This window comes from Gavialis gangeticus, unplaced genomic scaffold (assembly GCF_001723915.1).
Source record: "Gavialis gangeticus isolate Ggan-Ray unplaced genomic scaffold, GavGan_comp1, whole genome shotgun sequence".
NCBI lineage: Eukaryota > Metazoa > Chordata > Crocodylia > Gavialidae > Gavialis > Gavialis gangeticus.
This window is the reverse complement of record NW_017729018.1, coordinates 13,551,082-13,567,854: the sequence shown is the minus strand read 5'-3', so window position 1 is coordinate 13,567,854 and position 16,773 is coordinate 13,551,082. Positions and strand designations below refer to the sequence as shown.

At 67.4% G+C, this 16,773-nt stretch overlaps 2 protein-coding genes across 2 annotated transcripts in view; both read right to left on the bottom strand.

Annotated features, from left to right (window-relative positions):
* Positions 1-1,001: 1,001 nt before the first annotated feature.
* HAPLN4 (hyaluronan and proteoglycan link protein 4) lies at positions 1,002-11,218 on the bottom strand. The gene is made up of 5 exons (XM_019513598.1): positions 10,928-11,218; positions 9,136-9,262; positions 8,074-8,436; positions 6,293-6,595; positions 1,002-3,173 (listed from the first exon to the last, which is right to left on the bottom strand). Exons 2-5 carry the CDS (start codon positions 9,260-9,262, stop codon positions 2,836-2,838), a joined length of 1,131 nt encoding a protein of 376 aa, XP_019369143.1. The 5' UTR covers positions 10,928-11,218; the 3' UTR covers positions 1,002-2,835.
* Positions 11,219-12,984: 1,766 nt separating this feature from the next.
* TM6SF2 (transmembrane 6 superfamily member 2) overlaps positions 12,985-16,773 on the bottom strand; it is a 4,665-nt gene continuing 876 nt past the window's right edge. Inside the window, exons 2-9 of the mRNA XM_019513597.1 lie at positions 16,632-16,729; positions 16,147-16,250; positions 15,537-15,619; positions 15,157-15,281; positions 14,816-14,917; positions 14,574-14,666; positions 13,757-13,876; positions 12,985-13,352 (exon numbers count right to left, since the gene is read on the bottom strand). Coding sequence (XP_019369142.1) covers positions 13,146-13,352; positions 13,757-13,876; positions 14,574-14,666; positions 14,816-14,917; positions 15,157-15,281; positions 15,537-15,619; positions 16,147-16,250; positions 16,632-16,729 — 932 coding nt within the window. The 3' untranslated portion in view covers positions 12,985-13,145. The remainder of the gene's footprint in view (positions 13,353-13,756; positions 13,877-14,573; positions 14,667-14,815; positions 14,918-15,156; positions 15,282-15,536; positions 15,620-16,146; positions 16,251-16,631; positions 16,730-16,773) is intronic.

The window sequence follows — 16,773 nt, the reverse complement described above, 5'->3', positions numbered from 1 at the left end:
CATGTGTCATCGGTCCGGGTAGGTGTGTGCGGCCGCGGTGCCCTCCGTGTCCCCCTGGCCCCGGCCCGCCGCGTTTCTGGACCGCTGGACATTTTAATAAATTTTTTTAACAGTTAATAAGCCCCGGCTGGGCCTGCCCGTCCTTGCGGGGCGGGGGGAAGGGGGCACTGGACAGGAGGGGTCAGGCGGGGGGCGTCTGGGCCTGCGAGCGGTGCCCGTTGCAGGAAGGGGCGCTGGGGTGCCCAGAGCGTGGCCCCTGCACACGCATGGGTCCGGCGGCCCAGTCCCCCCAGCGCCTCATGCATTTGTAGCCCGCACCTTCGCCTCTATCTGGGGCAGGGACTGGCGGGCACGAGAACCAGGGCAGACACCCCTGCCCGGGGGGATCTGCCTGCGGCTGGCGCTGGGGGCAGATGGGCTGAGCCGGGCTGGCCGTGGGGTGTTTGCCACGTGCATGTGCCACCCGCTCCGCTCTGGGCAGGGGCCAGGTCTGGGTGCGGGGCAAGGACAGCAGCAGGATGGTGTCTGGGGAGCAGCCACCGCCTTGCCCAGGACATGGGGCAGCAGGACTGGCAGCCCTGTCCCCCAAAGGCATCACAGGGCAGAGGGGAAGCCAGACGCGGGCGCTGCCTGGGGCCTTTGGTGCCCCCCCCCCCGCCAGCAGGAGGTCAAGGCCAAATGGGCCCAGCTACAGCAAGGGAGGAGGGGGCTGGAGCTCCCTGAGGGTGGATCGGTGCGTGCACACACACATGCACACGCACACGCACATAGACGCACAGAAGCGCTGGGCCCCGCGCTGCTGCTGGGCAAGAGAGATGAGCCACCCTCCAGCGATGCTGCCCCCCTGGGGTGGCTGCTGCTCTGCCCTCGGCAAGGGGAGTGTCCCAGGGCTCTGCCCCATGGCAGGGCACCCTCCCTGAGTGCCTGTCCCCACCGCGCTGAGCCTGGCTGTTGCATCCCAGCTCCGTACCCTCCCTGGAGCTGAGCTGGGTGCAGGGCCCACCCTCAAGTGCCAGCGGGCAGTGGGGTGCCAGCCTGGAGAGGGACCCACTGGAGGCACCGGGGAGTGAGGAGGGAAGTGCGTGGGGGAGGCTGCAGAGGAGAGAGAGGCGGGAGCCCATGGGTCTCCATTAGCTGCCAGGCCTTTATTGTGTCTAGAGCTGGTGTCGGCACCACAGCCACCACCCACCCGACCCCCGACCCGGCATGGGCAGGGGGCCCCAGCGGAGCTGGAGGCAGCCCCCAGCGACTGGCCCCCCCTTCCTCCCTAGCAGTGTCTGGCAGGGCCTCGCGCAGCGATGCATGCAGGCCATGCAGCTAGCACCCAAAGCATGCTTGGGCAGCTTTGCAGCGAGTCCAGCGGCTCTGCCACAGCATGCAGCGGGGAGGGTGGGCGCCGCACTGGAGCAGGGAGGGGCAGCGGGAGCTGAGGGGCTCGTGACCCCTGGCACACCCCCCCGGGGGATCTGCAGGGCGGCAGGAAGGCAGGTCCCCACCCCGGGCACCGGGTAACCTCCCCCTGAACTCAGAGCCAGACCAGGTGCTCTTACCATGGGCCTTCGCCTCGCTCTGTCTGGCATGCTAGGTCTGGGCCCTCAGCCCCTGGCAGGATGGGCTCCCGCACAACAATGCCCCATGGTCCTGGTGCTGGCTATGGCAGGGGTCTCAGAGCTGGAGCCAGGCGGATGGACCCAGAGCAGTGACTGACCCTGCAGAGCTGAGCCCCACACAGGCCATGCCCTCGGGGCAGGGAGGCTGGTGCTGTGCCCCGGCTGTCATGAGGAAGTCAGACCTGATGTCCAGCCCTTGGAAAAAGCTCTGTGACCCCTGGCTGTAACTCGGCCCCGGGAAGCTGCAGCCAGGTCACCCGCGTGGGCCTCCCCGGCGGTCATCCTCTGGGTCCTGCTCTCCGGTAGGGCGGCACTGGGGAGACGGGTCCAGACGTGCTGAGTCTGCACCAGCGGGCAGTGCCCATCCTCCTCGAAGAGGGGGCAGCAGGCTGAGCTTCTGCCATGGCTCTGTGCCCCCTGGCAGAGCACTGGCCTGGGCATGAGCACACCCAGGGTCCTCCTCTCTCTGGGCCTCAGTTTCCCCCTCAGCTTCCTTTGAAAAGTGCATGGTGCAGGGCAGAGGCACGGGGGGGGGGTGGGCACGGGCAGTGTCCCAGCTGGGATTGTGCCACGTGTGCTCCTCTGGCTCGTCCATCCGCACGGCATGTCTGGCCTCCAGGCCACGCTCAGTGGAGGGTCATCACCAGGGCATGGCCCAGCCCACCAGGCCCTGACCCCACAGGTCTCTGAGAAGCACAGCAAGGTCTCTGCCAGCCCCGCCGCAGCGCTGCCAGGTCTGCCGAACCCAACCTGGGTAGATGAGGGGGCTTGGGAAGCTGTGGGACAGCGGCCTGGGCCAGCCTGGCCCCTGTGCAAGCAGAGGATGCCTGGGAGGGGTCCTCCAAGCCCCAGGGGAGGAGTCTGGCTGCATGGGCGATGCAGGGCAGGGCGGTGAGGGGCAGCGGTTGCAGAATGACCCCCCCGCCCCACGCGTGGCACCTTGCTGCCCTGGTGTGGGGCGAGGACCCCCTGCCAGCGCTCTCCTTGGCCTGCTGCGCCCAGGACTGCCCCTGCCACGGGAAGCGGGAGAGGGGGCTCCCGTCCTGCCTGCAGTGCTGACAGCCAGGAGCCGGGGCCCACCGCTCCGTGGCCAGGGCTGCGGTCCTGCCTGCCGGGGGCTGGGGGCTGGAGGGGGCAGTTGCTAAGGTCGCCGTCTCCCACTGGAGCACGTGTCTGGTGGCTGCAGGAGCAGCGCTGTCCGGGCTGGGGGGACAGCCCCTGCCCCTCACACCCAGAGAGGCCTCCCCTTGCTGGACACCTGCTTGGGGGCCACCTCGCCCGCCTTCTTGAAGCAGTAGACCCCGAAGAGCTTGTACTTCTTGTCCGGGAAGCCCAGGTTGCGGACGCCAGGCTCACGGCCCCCGCAGCGCGCCCGGGGGTTGACGATGGGGTAGCGGATGCTGCCGTCCTCCACCCAGCCGGCCTCGCACCTGTCCAGCAGCTGGATCTTCCAGGCGGCGTAGAGCTGCCCCACCTTGGCCACCACTGCCCTGTTGTCCTTGCAGGCCTGCACGGCCTCGGGGTAGCTCAGCTTGCGGTAGGTCTTCAGGAAGTAGACTTTGCCTGTAGGGGTGAGAGTGAGCGGCTGTGAAGGGGGCTGGGGGTCCTCACGCCAGGCTGGGGGCACCAAGCTGCCAGGGCCTGAGCCCATGTGGGCTTGTGCCTGCTGCCCTTGTGCGGGAGGCACGCGCAAGTGCCTGATGCTGCCAGGGCCGTAACCAGCCCCCCTGGGGCCCAGAGCTGCCGAAGGAGCGGCACGGGTGGCTCATTTGCAAGCAGCCCCAGTGCTGGGAGGAGACGACAGCACCTGATGCCTGGCACGTCCCCCCTCCAATTCGCACCCAGCCCCGGTGCTCACCCTCCCCAGGGATGCAGGGGGCTGGGAGGGCTCTGCTGTTTTATTTATCCAAGCAGGAAAGAAACACCGAGTCTCCCTGTCGCGAGTGATGAGCGTGTGGGAAGGAGCCCGGGAGCCGGGCAGGGCTGCGGAGTGGTGTTGCGTGGCTGAGGCAGGGAGCAGTGCCCATGGGTTGCTCTGCGGGAGGGTGCAGGCCATCGCCGACTGCCCAGCCCGGGCACAGCTGGCAGGTGTGTTCTGGGCTGACCCCATGCCCATCTGCGCAGCCCGGGAGGACCCGGCTGCAGCCCCACGGCCCATGCAGCACCTCCACGCAGTCCCCAAGGCCCCGTCTGGGCCCTTCTCCACCCCAGCATCACCCACACAGGTGCAGCCTCCCAGCAGGTGGGCCAGAGCAGCGCAGACTCTGCCCCTCGCCATCAGCCTGTGCAGGGGCTGCGGAGGGGTGCAGAGACCCCGAGCCCGCCTGGGTGCGCTGCAGCGAAGGCAGGCCCGCAAGTGCATGCCTTGCTGCGGCAAGATTGATGGGTGCCGTGGCACCGTGGCCTGGCCTGTGGCTGCTTTGCCTGCAATTTATCCTGCCTGCCACGATTAAATAAACATCTGCAGAGCCCCCGCGGTTGCCCGCCGCCCTCCCCCCCCCCCCCCCCCCCCACGGTCCCGCCAGGCCAAGTAATCTGTGTGCAGGGATGGCCCCCCCGGCTCCGATTTGTCTTGCTGGGCTCGGGCCTCATCCATCATCCCTGGCCTCTCCACCGCAGTCCCTGCTACTGCCCCTTCCCCTGCTTTCAGCCGGGCAGGCAGGACCTTGCATGTGACTCAAGCTGGGCAGGTCTCAGCCCAGTTCCTGCTGGGACCTGGTGCAACTGGTCTCCCAGCAAGACAGGCTGAGCTGGAAGGGAGCATTTGTCATGGGGGCAGGGAGATGAGTTTAGTGCAGAGAGAAGCCCAGACATCAGGCAGCTCCAAGGTTGGATCCTGGCGCCCCCGGGGCGACCCTCCAGCTTCCTGGCCTCCCCCTGCTCCAGAGAGGGGGCTGTGGGTTGGGAGGAGGGGTCTTTCCAGAGCTCCCAAGCCAGGGCCCTGCCTAGCTCACCTCTGCACCAACCCCTTGCCCTTCCTGCCCTGCCCTGTGTGGTCAGGGACAATCAATGCTGATCACATTCACTCCAGAGACATTTGTAACACAGGGATTTGCTCGGTAATAATTGATAGTGCTCGTGGGAGGGGAGAAGTGGGAGGCAGTGGGGCTGCCCTGACAACTCACCCACCCTGGGGGCAGCTGGGGAGGAGCCGGCAGGGACTTCCCTCTGTGCATGGGGCAGGGGCGGGGCAGGCTGCACCCCGAGAGCACAAAGGAGGGCCCCCCGGGTGCCCATGCATGGAAGGACCTCATGTGACCCCCCCGCCCTATAAGCAGTGCGTGCAAGGCTGGGGTGTAACCCCCACCTCAGGGGTCCCCATCACTGCTGCCAGGCCCCGCTCTGGGGCACCAGGTCCCCCCCCACCTGCTCTTCTACTGCTGCTGCCCTGCAGCAGCTGCGCTGACACGCTTAATGACCCTCCTCCACCTTTCAGCACCTAATTAATCCTCTGCCCGCCCCTTCCTGAGTGCCACGGCCCTGGGCCAATGAGCAGGGAGGTCACAGCCTCACCTGGGCACCAGGTGCTACAGGCAGGGGGTAAATTCCCAGGGGCCTCCAGGCTTCTGTAATAGGGATGAAGCATTTCTGGGGGGAAGGTGGCTATGATGCAGGGCGGTGGGGTGCATAGGGCCAGGCCAGGCGCGACATGCCTGATGGGCAGAGGCAGGGACGTGATCCAGTTCAGTAATTCCTGCAGCCCTGGGCAGAGCCAAGCCGCAGAGAGATGAGCTAGTGCCCACCTGGCATGCTACGGGGCCATGTGGGCCTGGGCAGGGCAGCCAGGGCTGTCTGAGGAGGGGGAAATCACCGGCATATGCACACATGCACACACACGCGTTTGGGGCTGGAAGGGACCTTGTGAGATCCACCCCCTGCTCCGGGCAGGAAAGACTGCAGGGGTCAAATGACCCCCGCACGGTGCGTGTGCACATGCTACCTGCCGCGTGCCGCTCTCTCACAGCGCCGAGCTGGGCCTGGCTCTGGGCCGGCTGGGGCGAGGGGCTGACTTGCAGCCTCTTGCCTGGGGCTGGGGATATGCTGAAGCCAGGAGCTGAGGGGGAGATTTCTGGTTCTCCCACAGCAGGATCTGCTGCAGTGAGCGGCGGGGGGCGGTGGGCTTGGACACTGGGAGCAGGAATCACTTTGCTCTTTGCAGCTCCAGGGGCTGCTTCTCCTTAGAAAAGTCTTGACATTTGCAGCAGGAGCAATCGCCGCCCTCCTGGAGGGTCCTGCCGGTTGGGAGGGAAGGCAGAGGTGCCAGCCTGGGCAGGGACTGATGGAGAGGCGGTGCTGAGCGGGGTTTAGCGCTGGTCCCAGCCCCCGGGACCCACTTCCGCAGGCACGGAGGTCCCTGAACCTCCCTGTGCCCTGCTCTGCGAGCCAGGCACCCACATGTGCCCTCAGCAATGCCAGGTGCAGGGAATTGCCTCCCTGCAGGGTCCATCCCCGTGCTGAGCATCTGGCAGGAGTTTGTGCATGGTGCCACTCCCCCGTGCCTCAGTTTCCCCTCCCTACCATGACCCTTCCCCACCAGCACCTCAGTGAATTAAGCACCATATCTGCACTCAGCCTCTTCCTTGGGGTCCCTCCAGCCCTGCCTGCCACCCAAGAACAGTCCCAATTACTGGAGCATTGCCCTCTGGGCCCAGACACAGGCCCAGCGAAGAGCAGGGCCTTACCGTTGAGGTTGGAGGTGAAGCAGAAGGCGTCGTAGCGCTCGTCGTCCTTGTGCCGGTAGCCGTAGTTGCGGACGCCGACGGGCGTGTCCTTGCGGCCGCACTGCTCCCGGGGCCGGGAGATGGGGTACTGCACGGAGCCGTCGTCCAGCCAGCCCGCGTTGCACCAGTCCAGGCCCTCCAGCCAGGCCTGGTGCAGCTGGTCGTAGGAGGCCAGGATGCCGTCCTGCTCCAGGCATGCCTGCTGCGCTTCATGGTAGTTGAGAGAGTAGCGCCCAAGGCGCGGGTGGTAGGGGAAAATCACACCTGCCGGGGACACAGCGCAGCCATGGCAGGGGGGCACCAGCTCCCAGTGCCGGGGGCAGAAAGCAGCCCCTCAGACCCGCTGCCTGGGGTGCACTGTGCTCCCCCTGCTCAGCCGCAGTGCAGGACACCTGCCCAGTGCTTGCCCCTCCTGGGGACACGATGCCAGGCTATGGCGCCCCAGGGGCAAATGCACCACATGCTTTTGCTCCAGGGGGTGCAAAATAGTTGTGCCCCTACTGCATCAATGGCCCTGCCACCACAAACACCAGCCAACAGGCAATTGCCCACCTGTCCACACGCTCTCAGCCTTGCACCGCGGGCTGGCCGTGCAGGCAGGCTGCGGGCTGGGTGAGGAAGGAAGATTTGCATGGGGGGGACTTGGCCCCCTCCCCTAATCTTCTCCCTTTGGGGCCCAGGTCAGAGCAGTCTCCTCATGGTCCTTCATGGCGAAGCCCAGAGCTCGGCCCCGTTGCAATCGGGGGAGACAGCTCGGGGTGGCAGGGGCCAGGGCTGCGCATGGGACACCCTCATCCCTCCCCCCTTCCCACCAGCCGCAATTTGCTCTGCACTGCCTGCCCTGGCAGGTGCTTTATGAGCCTGTGCCATGATCTGTTTCTGGCGTTTATGAGCTGCCTGCCCATAAACCTGGAGCAACAGTAAAAGCCAATAATAGGCTCGATAAACCACGCCGCAAGTGCCCGAACAGCAGCCTGCCACAACGGAGGGCACGTGCTGCCCAGACATTGCTGCTCACGTTGCCCCAGCCGTGACGGGGGGCTTGGATACCAGCTCTCCGTGCTTAGCTGGCTACTTGCTGCTGCGTTAGGCAGGGGGGAGAGAGCCTGACTCAGGAGAGTTTGCAAACCTGGAAGGCTCAAGCGTGCGCAGGGCAGGATCTGGTGTGGGGAAAAGCCTCGTAGTACTGGGACACCAGGGTGGAGGTTGTGACCTGCCAACTTTGGGGTCCTCAGCCCCTTGCCACCCTCAGCCCCACACTCCAACCTGCCCCGCATGGGGCTGGGGCTCCTCCGCCTGGCAGCCCGGGCTTGCGCTCTCTGAGGAAGTAGGCCAAGGTGAGCAGCGAGGCGCCCGCCCATGTCCCTGGCACTGTTGTCCTCCCACCCCTGGGCCCCACTCCTGGGCCTGCCAAGGGCTGAGCAAGAGTGTGGGGATGGACCGCGGGGCTCCCAGGAGCATGGCAAGGGCTTCTCTCCCCCGACTGCTCCCTGTCCCTTGGCCTTGGACTGTCCCGGCCCCAGAGACAAGGCAGCCCCAGGCCAGGGGCTGTCACCCTGCAGCAGCTGCTCTCACCCTCTGGCCCCAGGCTCTGCCCTTCCTGCCTCTCCATGGACCAAAAAATCCTCCCCCGGGATCTGTCTGCTGTTGTGTCTGGGCACATGCGAGGCATTCGGCACCGGCTTTGGGCCTGCGCATGGAAGCCGTACGTGCCACGGGGCAGGCCCAGGGACCCCCAGTACCTTCCAGGTCCAGCTTGACCATGCCAGCGTCGTCTTCTAGCTCGTTGGTGACCTCGCACTCGTAGCGCCCGTAGTCCTGCAGCGTGACGTTGCGGATGATGAGGGAGGCGTCACCGGGGCCGTCCTCCTGCAGGGCCGTGCGCCCCTGGTAGCCCCCGAAGGCGCGGCGCTCCTTGCCCATGGCCACGAAGACATCCACGAAGGCCATGGGCTCCGTCACCTTGGTCCACTTGAGGCGGATCTCGTCGGGGTCGTGGGCCGACACATCGTAGTGGTAGCGGCAGGGCAGGATGATGGTGCCACCCCGGTGCGTCACCACCTTCCCCGGGGCTGTCTGCACCACCACGGCCCCGCTGTCATCCTCTGGGAGCACAGGCGCCGGTCTCAGTGCCCCAGAGCTCTCCTGCCCCGCACCCGACCCGGGGGCCCCGGTGCTCTGCTCTTCGAAGCAAACTGGGACCCCTCCAAGTCCCCCTCATGCCTTGGCCCCTCTGCTTTGCAAGGTCGGGGGCTTCCCCAGGGGATGCCTCTCACCTGCAGCCCCAGTCAGTGTGGTGGGGGGGGCAGGGGGCCCAGGAGTCTGGGTCCCACACTCTGCGCCATGCAGTTGGTCACTGCAGGTCACAGGGTTTGCAAAATGCTGTGACGGACGCTGCGGAGCAGGCCAGGGCTGTAGGCCGTGCTTGACCCCCTCTCACCGGGCCAGACTCTGCGAGCAGAGCACCCCCCGATCTGATGTTAATGGGGGTGAGCGCTCGGTTATCTTGCACTGGTGACAGGGGAGGGGGCAGAGCAGGCTGTGCCCAGGGAGGGGGGAGCAAGCGTGGCCCTGCACCAATTAGGGGCACCCTCCCCAGCTCCTCCCATCCATGTGCTTTGGGGGTCAGCCCCCTGCCCCCATGCCTCAGTTTCCCCACTTGGGGCAGCCAGGATGAACTTGGGTTGGGCTGTTTTCATGGCACCCCCAGAGGTGACTCCGCAGCCCTCCCCGGGGCAGGGGTGTGGGACACCCTGGCGGGGCATGGAGGGGAAAGAGCTGGGCCAGACACGGCTCCCACTCACCCAGCACGTGGACGACCTTCTTCCGCCCCCTTTCCCCGAGCGCGGGGCGGGAGGAGAGGGCTGCGACCAGGAGCAGCAGGGCAGCAGCACGGCCCCTGGCCCAGGGGCAGCAGTGTCCAGGGCGCATCTAGCACAGAGACGTGGGGAAGTGCCCGTCAAGTCCTGCCCGGCACAGCCGGCTCAGAGCCCCGGGGTCCCTCAGGAGACCAGTGCCCCGGGGCCCAAGGGCAGTGGCACAGGTCCCTGCGCCCGCTCGAGTCTGGGACCAGCAGCGAGCACAAGCCCAGAGAGATGGGGGACTGGGCTGGCACAGGGGTGCAGAGGGTCACGGTTGGGTGGGCGGACAGAGGCAGGCAGCAGAAGGGGTGGGCGGAGAGCTGGAGTCTCCCCCTCGCACCCCTGCCACAGAGGGACCAAGCCCCAGGGAGCAGGGATGGAGATGCCGGGAGGGCCCTGCTCCGGGCTGGCGGGGCAGCGCTGTGTGACCCCCATGCCCCTGCCCCCCCGCCCGTGCAGCCTGCCAGGCGCTGAACTCGGAGTCACCCGCTCGGTTACAGGCGCCATGAATATTTCATGGCCGCAGCGCTGGGCTTGCTCTCGTTAGTTATTTATGTCCATGCGGGGACATCTGTAACCTGAACTGATGGCGCTGGGGGGCGGGAGAGGGCTGCGGAGCAGAGCCCCTGACCCCTTCTGCACTCCGCAGCCCCCTCCCGTGGCTGCGCCCATCCCCTCCGTCCCCACCTGCAGCCCCTGCTCCCCCAGCCCCAGGGCGACGAGCTGAGCATCCGGCGCCTGGGCGGCGCTGCCCCGGGCCAGGCCGGGTCAGGCCTGTGGTTGGCAGCCGGGCCCTGCAGGGAGCTGGGGGCCCTGAGAGCTGCTGCGTGATTGACAGGTCCTCTCTGATGATGGCTCTGGCCGAGACCCCCGCCCTCCACGCAGCCTTTGAGCCTCCGGCCCTGCTAGGCTGCTGCTTCCCTGCCAGGTCTCTGCCCCGTGGCTAGACAGCCCAGGGCAGCAAGGGACCTGGGCGCCAGCCTGCCCTGGCCTGGAGAGATGCCATGGGGGGCCAGCATCTTCCCTGCCCCTGCGCGGCTCCAGCTGGTGGGGCCTGCGCCCGTGCCCCATGCAGCGAGCACAGCGGGTCTTGGCACAGCTTCGGCCGGGCTGGGGGGCTGCAGAGGCCGAGGTCTTTGCAAGGGGAGGCAGGAGTGGCTCGTGCAGCTCCTGCCCCTGCCCCTGCCTGGTCATGCAGGGAGGTCAGTGCAGGATGCGCTGCTGGGAGCACAGGGCGCCGCAGCGCCGGGCCGGATCCAGAGCACTTGCCCCGGGGCTCCTCTAGTGCACGCAGTCCCTGTCGTGTGGCTGGAGCCTGCGAGGGGAGGGCAGAGCAGGAGCACGCAGGACCAGCCCCGCTCCCCTCCCCAGACCCCGGCCCAGGCTGCTGGGGGCCTTTCCTGCCCTCCCCCCCCCCCGGCCCCAGGAGTGAGGACATCTCAGGGTCCCCAGCAGCCCCAGCCCCCTCCCTCCGCTCTCTGCCCAGGGGCCGTCTCCAGCTCCAGAGCTGAGGGATGGGAAGAAAAAGTAACTTCACCCCCTACCCCCACCCGGCGCTCAGCCCCACACCCCGTGCTGCAGCCCCCCTCCGCACGCGGCCCTGGGCAAGGGCTGCTCGGGGCCGGCCTGCCGGCAGCGCGTGCAGCGCTACATTGCAGCACAGAGCAGGAGCTGCATTTCCAAGGTTACAGTACGGAGAGCAAGAACACTGCAGCGCAGCCGCCTGCTCACTCACCGTTCCTCCGCGGGCCTGGCCGGGGCCGGCGGGTGCAGGGCAAGGCTGGCACAAGCCCTCGGCTGGCACGGCGGGGTGCGAGGCGTGCACGGGGTTAGGTGCTGTCTTGGCCCTGCCCGCTGCCTCACTCCGGGTGCCTGGCCCAGCAGGCTGGGAGCAGGGACCTACCTCTGCCTCCTTCGCCCGAGTCAGCAGAGTTGGGGGCAGGGAGCCCAGCTCCGGAGGGAAAGTTGCGCCGCAGGACGAGGCGGGACGTGGCGCCCAGACTTCGGTGCCTGGGCAGTCACTGCTCGAGGATGAGGATGGGCTGCGAGAGCCGAGCGGGAGGAGGGAGTGTGGGAGGGATGGGGGGGGGCAGGCGATTTTAAAGGAGAACAGGCAGGCGTGCGAGCCTGGCTCCGGGGCTCTGAGGGATGCTGGCAGTGCCGGCTGCTCTGCCCATGGGGTGGAGGATGCCGTCATGTCCCCGGGGTGCTTGTGCGACAGGGCCTGGGGGCTGACATGGGGGCAGCCAGGTCCTGCCCCCGAGAGCTCACAGCTGGCACAGGCCGGCGGAGCAGGGGGACCGTTCTCCCTCCCCGCAGCGGGGACCGGGGGTGGAGAGATGCTGGGATGCACCCAAGGGCACACGGAGAGTCGGTGGCAGAGGGGGCACTGAGTCCCTGTCTCCTGACCCCAGCAGCACTGGGACTCTGGGTCTGCCTTCCCCAGGGCCCCCCTGCATAGACCAGGCAGCACTAGAGCATCCCCTGCCAGCCGGTGGGCCCACATCTACCCCCACGCTGCTAATGCTGGAGCATCATGGGCGCAGTCCCAGGGGCAACCACCAGGGGGCAGCAGGGTCCCCTTGAGGGTGGGTCCAGGTCTGAGCTGGCACCCCTCAGGCAGGGGCTGGGGCTGCCCTGGCCTCTCCCAGCCCTTCCCGTGGCTGGGACTGGGGCCCAGGCACTGCCCTGCACTGAGTGCAGCCTGGGAGCCTCTGAGCTGCTGCAACAGCTGCAGCCTTGGCAGGGGAAGGGCAGGGCTGCATTGCAGGGGGGCAGGCCTAGTGGGCAGTGCCACAGGCCGGGGCAGGATGCCTGGTCTGGATAGGGGCGGGAGTCGGGACTCCTGGGATCAGCTGCAGGGCTGCGAGGGTCTTGCCTGGCGGTGGCAGCCAGTGGTGATGGGACTGGGAGGACTTGCCTGCTCTGGCCGGCTGGGCTCCGGCCAGCTGCTCTGCAGCCGCGGCTGCTCTGGGGCTGGCGTGGGCAGCTCTCTGGCCTCCTGCCCCCGCCAGCTGACGGGCACGCTCGCCTCCTCTGCCTCCCACCACAGGCCTCAAGGCCCCAGTCCCTGGTGCTCTGCACCCCTGCCTCCCTGCTTCAATAAGGACGTTCAAGGGAAATTCATTTGCACATGCGCAGGCACCCAGAGCCCTGCCAGGCACGCAGGTCCTTGTCCTCTCACATGCGCTGGCACATGCACACGTGTGTACATACATGAGCACGTGCACATGAGCTCGCACACTTCCCCCGAGGGCTGGCCAGGCTCCGTCTGCCAGACCCCACCCCCTCCCATGCCCCTGTGCAACAATCCAGCCACAGCGGCATTAAAGCAGTTTTATTTGTAAACAGTTTCTTTTGGTAGGGTCCCCAGTGCAGGGAACAAGCCCTCCCCCCGCCCCCCAGGCCTTTGCCAACAGCCGGGATGGACCAGCAACTCCTGCGACGGGCAGTCTCTGCAGAGCTGGGGACGCAGCTGCGGCCAGGCTGGCAGGAGCCAGGTCTCCGAGGCCGAGCTGCACTAGGAGCTGCGGATCCAACCCCCCCAGCATGCCCAGGGCCCAGGACTTCTGCCTGCATCCGAGCGGGAAGCCCATGGGGGACCCCCAGAGCCCGACCCTGCGGAGACCCTGGAGTCACAGCCCCATTGCAGCCGTGCAGAGGGGCTGTGCCAGTCCGGGGGCTGGTCCCTCCTGCAGGGGAGCTGGGAGTGTTGGCAGCACCGTCGTGGCGAATGCTGGCAAGGGCCTCGGCCAGGCAAGGGGCAGGGGCAAAGGGGGCGAGAGCAGATGGGGCGAGACCCAGCTCTGGGGGGGTAGAAGGAAAACCTTCCACGCCCCCCCCCGTCGCAACCTGGCCCCCCTCCACCAAACCAGGCCCTGCACAGCATGCGGGCTGCCCGGTCTGGGCTGCGCTGGAGCTTCTCGCTGCAGGGGCTGGGACCGGGTCCCTCCTCACTGGCGCTTCTTGTCCATGGGCGGGGGGTTGGACACGGACGGCTGGAAGAAGCCGGGGCTGCGGAGGCAGCGGTAGGCCAGGAGGTGCGGCCCCAGCGCGTACAGGCTGTTGGCGAGGAGGACGCTCCACCAGGCCTCCTCGGGCGTGCGGTACGGGTACGGCGTGCGCTGGTGCAGGGAGGCACCGACATGCGAGAACTGGGCCTGCGAGAAGGGAGACGGTGCTGTCCCCCTGCCCCTCACTTTTCCACCCCCACCCACCTGCCCCGAGGACCCCGCCGGGTCAGGGGGCTGCCCTGCACACGCCCGGGCAGGACGGGGCATTCATGGCCCCCGCGGGATGCAGCTATGGCCGCGGCTGGACCCAGGGGGCTGCACCTCGCCCTCGCCTGGCCACGGCTCTGTGGACCCTGGCCGGAGACTCTTTCCATCAAGCTCAGCTCGTTGCCAAGGACACGGATCCACGCGCTAACTCCGGGATGGGGATCCGCGGAGACCGGGGCTGGACGCGCCTCGGTCCGGAGCACGGCCCTCAGGCACCAGCAAGGGACGTGCCAGCCCCGTGCCACCCCGCGAGGCAAACCCCTGCCTGGCCCACTCCCCGGTACCTGCGCGATGGCGCCCGCGAACACCAGGGCCCAGTCCGGCATCCAGGTGCAGCCGGGCCACACCAGCCCGTAGATGCACAGCCCGAAGTACGGGAGGAAGTAGAAGGTGTAGACCAGCATCTGGGAGCACGGTGAGAGTCAGCAGTGCCGAGCAGGATGTGCCCAGGGCTACAGAGGATGGGCCCGGACCAGCCGGGGGTCCAACGTGCCTTGGACGGGGGAGCGACCCACTGCGGCTCTGCCAGGACCCAGGTTACGGCCAACCCCCAGGCTACAGGGGTGTTTAAACTCCTCTGCCCCGCTCCCCCAGGGCACAGGCCACAGCGCCAGGGGTGCCTCCCCGGCCGGCTGCCAGGGGTGCAGGGCGGAGGGACGGGGGACAGGTGGGTCCTTCCCTGCAGAGGCAGCAGCAGGGAGCTCAGCGCAGCGGGGCCATGCGCCCGTGCCAGCAGCTCCCTGCACTGCTGCCTGGCACCGAGCCTCTGCTTGGACGGGGACAGTTCAAGGTCAGAGCCAAGAGCAGCTGCGTTTGCATCCCAATCATTGCCGCCAAGCATCTCGTTACCAAGGCCCCCTCCCTCCCTGGTTCCCCTGACGCCTGCCTCGGCAGCCCTCACTGAGGGGGCACAGCATGCAGCTGACAGGACCTGGCTTCCCTGTGCCTCCCGCACTGGAGGCCTGACAAGCAGCTGCCTTTGCAACCGAGCTCGTTAGCCAGCGGGCCAAGCCGAGGCAGAACACCCCCTCATCCGCCTGGTGCTCAGGACAGGGAGTGCCCGGCGGAGACCCCCCCGGTGGCTGCGAGCCCTGTGCTCACCTGCACTTTGGGGTAGGTGACGGGGTCCCGCAGGCACGGCTCGTACTGGTACACGTAGTTGAAGCACGACTCGGTCGGGCAGTCCAGCACCACCTGGGGCACGAGGCAGAGGGCACGGGGCTGCCAGCTCAGCCGGGCCCCATGACAGTGACACCCTGCACTGCCCGCCACAGCCCCTTCCCCGGTGCCCCCATGCCCAGCCCGGCCAGCTCCCACCCCGGCCCAGCTCACACCATCCCTACCAGCCCTCTGAAGAGTGTGAAGGCTCCAGCCACGAGCAGGAACAGGATCAGGCCCAGGTCCAAGGGCCGCTGGTGCAGGCCTTTGCGCTGCTCTTCTGCCACCTGGGTGAGAGGAGTTGCTGGGAGTGCAGCCGCCAGGTGCCGGCCCATCGAGGGGAGCTTGCAAGGGCCACCCTTTGCTTGGCTTCTCCTCCCTGCACCAGCCCCGGCAGGGCTCGGCTCGGCCCCGGCGCTGGCTGGGGCAGCTCAGCCCCAGCTCTCAGCAGCCAGGCGGAGGATGTGGTGATGGGGCAGGATGGGGCCCACACCTCGGGGTGCAGACAGCCTCCCGCAGCACTTACCTTGTCAGCTGTGGAGCAGGGCAGGGGCTTGGGCTGCTGGAAGAGCCTCTGCCCTGCCCAGATGGGGAGCAGGAGGTAGGGCACATTGAGCAGGAAGGCAGGTTGGATCTCCGAGCTGTACTTCCCTGCGGGATGAGAGAAGCCCGGGTTGTGCCTGGAGCCCCCGGCCCCAGAGACCGGCAGAGCGGGAGCCGCAGGGCAGGCATCCAGGGGCGCGTCTCCTGCATCTCCGGCAGCTGGAACAAGGGCCTTGGCCCTGGGGCCTCTGCTGGCCCCCAAGACGCAGGCCCGTTGGTGCCATTGCTGGCATGGACGTGGCTGCCCAAGGGCGACCTGGACAGGTCCGACGGGGCTGGGGATCATAGGCAGGCGGCCCTTACCTATCAGGGTCCCCGGCAAGAAGACGATGATGCTCATCACGATGGAGCCCAGCCAGTAGAGACCCAGGCTCCGGTAGCTCTTTCTGGGGAGACAGAGAAGATGAGACGCCTTCCCAGGGCTCAAACCCTCCCACCCTGCCCCCACTGGCCCCTGCCGCTGGGCTCCTGCCACATCCCCAAGATGCTCCCACCCCGGTGCCAGGGTGAAGAGCAGCCTCCCCTCACACACCCGCTCCAGGATAGGGGCCCCCAGCGCTTACGCTGGTGCCACTCGCCGCGGATTTGTGCCCTGATCCTGACTGCCCCGGGATCCAGAGCGGACACATGCCGGCTTACCCCAGAGCAGCAACCCGGGGTTGCGATGACTGCAATGCCCAGGTGGCAGGAGCAGGTACCAGCGAGGTACTCTGGCCCTTGGGGCTGCGGATACATGAACTTGCCCCAAAGGAAAGCTACCCTAGGTGTGCTGGGGGCTGACTTATCGCAGGATAAGGCTCTGTGTCCTGTGTGCTCCACTCTTACCCCAGAGCAAGTCAGATCACCCTTGGGATGCTACCTGATGCCCTGAAGGCACCTCCTCCTCTGCGGGTCTGCCCTCCCCGGCCCCTACCTTTGGTCAATGGCTGCAACCATGGCGAGGTAGAGCAGGTAGTGGATGATGCCGTCCCAGTAGCAGATCATGATGCCGTAGGCGGTGCGTAGGTACGGCTCACCCTGGCGATGGGAGAGGCACTGCGTCACCCCCGCCCCAGGCACGACGCAGCCAGGAGGCCGCATGGGCGCTCCAAGGGCACCGGAGATGCCGTGGCTCTGCTCAGTGCCCAGGCCCCGGGCCCCCGGGCTGCTTGCACGCCCCTGCCCACCCTGTGAAGTGCTGGGAGCGCCAGGCCATTTAGGGGAAGGAGCTGCAGCCACATCCACATTTTAAATCCACGCCCCAGGATGAAGCAGGGGATGGAGGCGCCTGGGAGACACATCTGGAGGGGGGGCAGGGGGGCTTGCAGCATCTGGTGCGAATCCTGCTCGGAGCAGGGTGCAGGAGGGCAGAGGACTGGGACAGGGCGGTGCCCGGCTGGGAGGTCTGGGGGTTGGCACCTCCTTCAGGTAGAAGTCCATGTAGCCCTGGATGTAGCCGTCCTGCTCCAGCGCGATGACGAGGTCGATGACGGAGGTGAAGGAGAACACGGTGAACACTGCGGGGCAGGAGGAGCAGGCGGCTGAATCAGCTCCGTGGGTG